Source organism: Rhagoletis pomonella, unplaced genomic scaffold (genome assembly GCF_013731165.1).
Source record: "Rhagoletis pomonella isolate Grant_MI unplaced genomic scaffold, Rhpom_1.0 Rhpom_scaffold_03138, whole genome shotgun sequence".
Classification (NCBI taxonomy): Eukaryota; Metazoa; Arthropoda; class Insecta; order Diptera; family Tephritidae; genus Rhagoletis; species Rhagoletis pomonella.
The window spans coordinates 17,786-23,880 of NW_023461691.1; the positions used below are offsets into that span (position 1 = coordinate 17,786).

At 32.8% G+C, this 6,095-nt stretch overlaps 1 protein-coding gene across 1 annotated transcript; it reads right to left on the reverse strand.

Moving 5' to 3' along the window:
• Positions 1-2,365: 2,365 nt before the first annotated feature.
• LOC118753984 (protein late bloomer-like) lies at positions 2,366-3,671 on the reverse strand. The gene is made up of 4 exons (XM_036488856.1): positions 3,518-3,671; positions 3,289-3,444; positions 3,002-3,199; positions 2,366-2,921 (listed from the first exon to the last, which is right to left on the reverse strand). Exons 1-4 carry the CDS (start codon positions 3,626-3,628, stop codon positions 2,850-2,852), a joined length of 537 nt encoding a protein of 178 aa, XP_036344749.1. The 5' UTR covers positions 3,629-3,671; the 3' UTR covers positions 2,366-2,849.
• Positions 3,672-6,095: the final 2,424 nt, after the last annotated feature.

The window sequence follows — 6,095 nt, forward strand, 5'->3', positions numbered from 1 at the left end:
GAGTAAGAAAGTAGGACTGTTGGAGGCTAGTTAATGGGTGAGGCAAAAAATAAAATAATATTTTGGATAACATGCATAGAAGGTTGCATCAGCTTTAAGTATTTGCTTGGAATGGGCAAAGCAAAGCATCGCTTCCTTACTGGCCGTCTCCACAGGATAATGTTTATATCTTGATACATGTCGCACAAGATCTTCAAAAGCGATACAACTCAAAATTTGGCGTTTTTTAAATTATGCACTAAAAACGTGCGCAGAGCTTTTTTTACCTTTTAGCGAAAGCTGGAGCAAGTTTTTGTTATAATTTGTTGAAATAACCTTGGGTAAAGTCTTCGTTGTCCATATGATTGGCATGTGCTAAGAAATAGTTTTTCGTAGTCTCGGACGAACGTCTAATTTTGAGTTGTGTCACTTTTGAAGATCGTGTGCGATATTTCAGAATATAATTTGCCAATGGAGACCGCTCATTGCTCACCAAGAGCAATATATATCAGAGCTTACAATGGCAATCAAAAGTGAGTGCATAGAGTTTTTTCTTTAATATTTGCAATATTTTTCAAGTTAAAGTTTTATTGTTATTTTTTTATAAAAATATGGTTCATGCTTTAATTAAAACCACATAAGTCAAACTTTCAAACGTTATACAGAACTTACTAATTTTTCTAATTTTTGCTTGAAAAATATTGCAAATATTAAACAAAACAAAACACATTTTATTTGTAAGCGGAAAATATACGGTATATGCGACAACATCGAAACTTGCACCGAGCGCGGTTTTCATTGCGTGCAAGAATCGAGTTTCTACTGTAGTTGATGTAGTGACCCTCGTTTTACCATTCCATCTGTGTACATTAAAGTAGTAAGTAGTAAAAAATAAGGTCGGATTTTTAATGCCGCCACCCCCTAGGATTGTTATATACCGAAAAAAAATATACCCATATTTTTTTATTTTGAAATAAAAAATAATTTAGGTAGTGCTCAAAGCGCTCAAAGTTCTCCATGTATTTTATATGGAGAAAAAACATCTTTTTGTAGAAATAGTGTAAAATTCTTGAAAATCAATTTTTTTCGATCGGAAAACTTTACTTATCCCAGTAATAATACTCGATTGTTTCTTTAACAATTTTTTCATGGTAACTATATTTTATAGGTCCTCCAAAGCCCTTAGAAAATGCAACGGGGGGACCAATAAAAAATCTGTAATCATAAAAAATGGTTAAATAAACAATTGGATATTAATACTGGAAGTCTCCTGAAGGGAACCACAGTTTTCCGGTCGAAAAATATTGATTTTCAAGAGTTTTATACCATTTCTACGAAAAATAGATTTTTCTCCATATAAAATACATGGAAATCTTTGAGCGCTTTGAGCACTCCCTAAATATTTTTTGATTTCAAAATAAAAAAGGGGTATATTTGTTATCGATATAGATCAATCCTAGGGTGTGCCGGCATTAAAACTCCGACTTTATTTTTTTGGACCACTCTAGTGTACATATGTATGTAGATATCTTTATCATACCTTTTTATCTTTTTGTAATATTTCAAAACAAAAAATCAAGATTGCCTCCTCTTATCTCAGCCAAAGATGTAATTAGGCAACATGTGTAAAATTAACTTACAAATTACTAGACGAAAAAAAATCGAGGAAATAGTTTCGTAATTTTAACAAGGTCAAAGTTGTTAACGCAACAAGTCAAACCAAATACACCAACTAGTCTTCGTTTCCATCTGCTTCAAAAAAGCTGACAGGGACTCAAAGGGTAGAACGGCTTTCAAGCCTGGGAAAAAGTACTAAAAGCCTCTTCAAAGTTTACACCGCGAGTTTCATGAATTTCGCTTATACTAGGTTTATTTTCAGCAATTAAGAAGTTAGGTCCTGATTCTCCTCTAAATAGCTACTACAGAAGTTTTTGGAAATTAGCCGCAGTCTGACAACAGAGATTTCACACGAGAATCGGGATCTATTATTTCCTAGACCTTTAAATACCATCTGCATATAAAATTCTATATATTAATATTTTCCACGGGTGTACGCTAGGCTGACTTCTAACCCATTTGTTTGAGAGTATGGCCAAAGTGACCTCTACAAAATTTTTGATCTAAGGATATGAAACGATATTTTTGTGGTCCAGCGAGGATCTTACCATTCTAAATACGAGATAAATTAACGATTTCTTGTAGTTTCAAGAACAGATCTTACAAATGTACTAGTTGAAAAGCTTTGAAAAATGAAAGCTTTGGCGAAAGCTCTGAACAAATTTCGATTAATGTAATTTTTCAAAAAAATTTAATATAGAGTTCACTACTTTCTCGCGACATATGTATGCAGGCCTCTAAATCAGATCCGCAATAATTACCGAAACACACTTTTACAACTTTTGTCTTTTATTTTGTTTTAAGTAAGTACCAAAGTCATTCCAACGTCCATGCATTTTTTTACAATGATACACTTCTTTCTTTTACTTAATGCAAATTAAAGTTAGTTTTCAATAAATATATCTACGTTTTAACTTCATTTATAGAATTAAATAAATCGAGTATGTATATGAATATATAAGTATATATGTATATATATCTAATTACAATAAAACAATTATTCGATTTACATGGAGGTACACGTGACATTGCGTAACAGCATTCAATGAAAGCTACATATGCACTTAAGCCGACGAAACTTAGTTACTAAAGTTGATTGTGTTTTTTATAAAACTTTAATTGCAATAAATTAAAAATATTTAATAATAATAAAATCGTTTGCCATTAATAAAATAAAAGCTGCACACTTGAAAGCTTACACGCCGCGACTAAAAAAAGTTTTAAAGCCTCTCAAATATTACCAAAAAAAAAACTTAATAGCTAAATCTTCGTTTACGATTTTGGTAGTGAATTGCCAGTATGACGGTCAAAAGCAGAATAAGAAACTGTAAATATTACAAATACAAAAATATGTATAAGTTGATTAAAACTAAAATTCTAACATCACAAAAGCTTTCGCACTCACATCAAAGCCCAATAGACCATATTCATAGTAGGTGGTTAAGATTGCCTCATCAACGAAAGCTTCCTCCACTTTCGGCAGACAACCAGTTAGATGGAGATTCAAAGGATTGATGCAGTTGCCATCGTTGCAACAGCTTGCCGGTGGTGCGCGCGCAATGCGTATGTAGTCTTCAGCTGAGTTGAGACCACAACAGGCGTACTTTTGAGTGCGAAGCAAAAAACATTACAATGTAATTTCCAATTCTGTATTTAATTTGACTCAAAATACAATACTTAATCAACACTTACCACCATCTGTACGGTGTCCATGGAGCCCGGCTGCATCAACTCCTTACGCCATTGCGCCTCTACACCCTCCATAGCGTAACGTTTGAAGACATCACGCGAACTCAGGCAAATGAAAACAACAATGAGGACAAGTAGTACAAGCAGACAAATAGCATACTGAAAAAAAGAGGAATTTGAAAATTAATTTTATTTTTCTTTTCAGAAAATTATTTTAAATAAAATTAGTCACCGTCCATAGTAGCCGCGTCGATTCGCGTATTGTGCCAAAGCAGCCGAAAAAGGATATAAGCAAAATGACACCACCCAAACAAATTATGCCGACGGCATAACTCTGTGGCATTGCACCCCAACCGAGGCCACCTAAAAGTATCACCAAGATACCCAGGATCTGGAAATAGTAAAAATTTTTTTGATTAATTTTGAATTTGATTTCATTAGCACGTTTAAAACAAGGATCATAATGAAGGTATGATTTCATACAGACATAGTCAACTGTCTTCGCTATTCAATAATTCTTTCAGAAAAAATTTTGTAGAGGAAACATTGGAGCAGATCTTGCATATAGACATAGGTATGTGTATTATGGCAATGTAATATTCACAAGTTGAAATAAATCAATCATAAAATTTAAAACAAAACCAAAAATAATTGAAAATAATCAAATAATTATATTAATATGCAACTAAAAAAAATCAAAAATAATTTAAAATAATTAAATAATTATATTAACCATTTATGTAATTAAAAACATCAAAAATAATTCAAAGTAATCAAAAAATAATAAATTAGTCATTTAATAAAAATTATTTTTTTTTTTTGAAGGTAATTAATTATTACTTATTAAAAAGATGCAAATAATGGCCCAAAAAAAACATGCTTTAATTATTAGTCATTGTGATTATTAATCATTATCTAACAGGTCTGCTTTGAATACACCCAAACTTATTTAGCAAAGTGTTATTTCTTTTGTATTCACAAAGCACTCTCAGCATCTTAAATAGTTAATAGGCCTTTGGCTTTGATGCTTGATGTATAGAATTATTCATAATTAGATTCCTAGTAAAATAGATGATGTGACAGCTTTCTATAAATTTGAATTCGAATTTTTTTTTGCTAACGTACGAAGTCATTAACTAATGATTCCTGGAAAATTTCAAACAACAAAAGTATGTTTGCGAGTTGCTGGTTGCATGAACTGAAAATACGCCTCCGCATTTGAAACGCGGATTTACATATGTGGGTACATTAGGATGCATCACCGAAAAAATATGTACGTTAAAATATTAAAAAAAAGTTAAGATTCACGTGACTGATAGACTGATTTGAAAATACCTCCCAAACTCGCATTTTTTTGATTCCGCTGATAAAATTTTTAAACATTTTATACAGATCTTTTAAACTTAAATTCTGTTATCGTGTGATTTGATATTTTAGAAAAAATATTTTTAAAAACTAATCTTATTTATAAAAAACTCGATTTTCGGTGGTACATATTTTTAAATAAGTTCAGCTCAAGTAAATTTCAGTATTTTTCCGAAATATTTAGGCGGAAGTCTTAAAATAGTATAATAAATTGTATATTTCCGATGAAAAAACAGTACCGATTTTTTTATCTTGAGTGTTGCACCCTAATGTACAAACAGTGCCGGAAGGTAAACCTACATATGTATATGATTTATATATTAATGAGCGCATGTGGATACAATAGACCGTGTCAGAAAAAAAGTAGCCGTACAACACTGAGTCTAAAGTATTCCTGCAACGCAATTTGGCGAAAAAAAAAAATATTTTTTTGGCCGAACGTAAGGGTCTTCCTTTAAGATTTTACGTCATATCTTCGGCATTTACGCTCGCGTCGTAAAATATGATATATGTATGTACGTACATAGATATAAATTTTTTTCTCGAGGAGACAAAATCTGTCTGCCAAAGTTCATTGATCTCAAATACGCCGTTCTAGTGCTTACCCACCAGATCTCAGTTTTTATCACACTGTACCACTCTAATGTCAGTGAATTAAAGCTCACCAAAAACACCTTCTGCTAAGCAAGTTTTACGAGTATTCCGGTCGATTTTTTTTTATTTTTATTTTTTTTTTGAATGTAATCTAATGTACATACATACATATGTACATATGTACGCATGTTTTCTAAAACTTCTACGCCTGTCTAATTGCCTGCCCATAACTAAGTGTACTCATTACTATGTATTTATGCATAATCAATTATTCAATATCGTCATTGCAATTATCACATTGTCTGCTTACAACTATAACAAATGCCTGACATACGCCCCCAAATAAAGATAACATACATATGTACATACAGCCCTGCTTCAACAACCCCCACACTGTCGCTTGGTATTTTAATTTGGCACATGTAAGCGCAAACTTGGCAATATGTCGCCATTTTTTCTTTTTTGCTATTTTATTTTATTTTTCAAAATATGTACATATAACATCTTGCGTGCACATTACATGTAACTTAATATGAGCTCGGCAGTTAGGCAATAGTCGGACAGTGTACAGTCGTGTGCAATCACATTAGTTGCTCGATTAGTCACGTCACTCAGTCAGCCAGTGTATTGTCCAGCCTAAGCGCGCCGCAAACATGCAAACATGCTTGCGTCCAGCTCAAATGTCTTTGGCCAAGCCTCTGCGCTTGCCGTATGTTGCATGAATCAGTGAATCAGCAGCCCTCTGTGGCGTCGTTGAAAATTAATTCACACACGCGCGCGCCACTCACTTCATTGCATGCTTGAGATTGTCTCATACCGCTGAGATAATCAAGCTTAGCAATGCTCATACT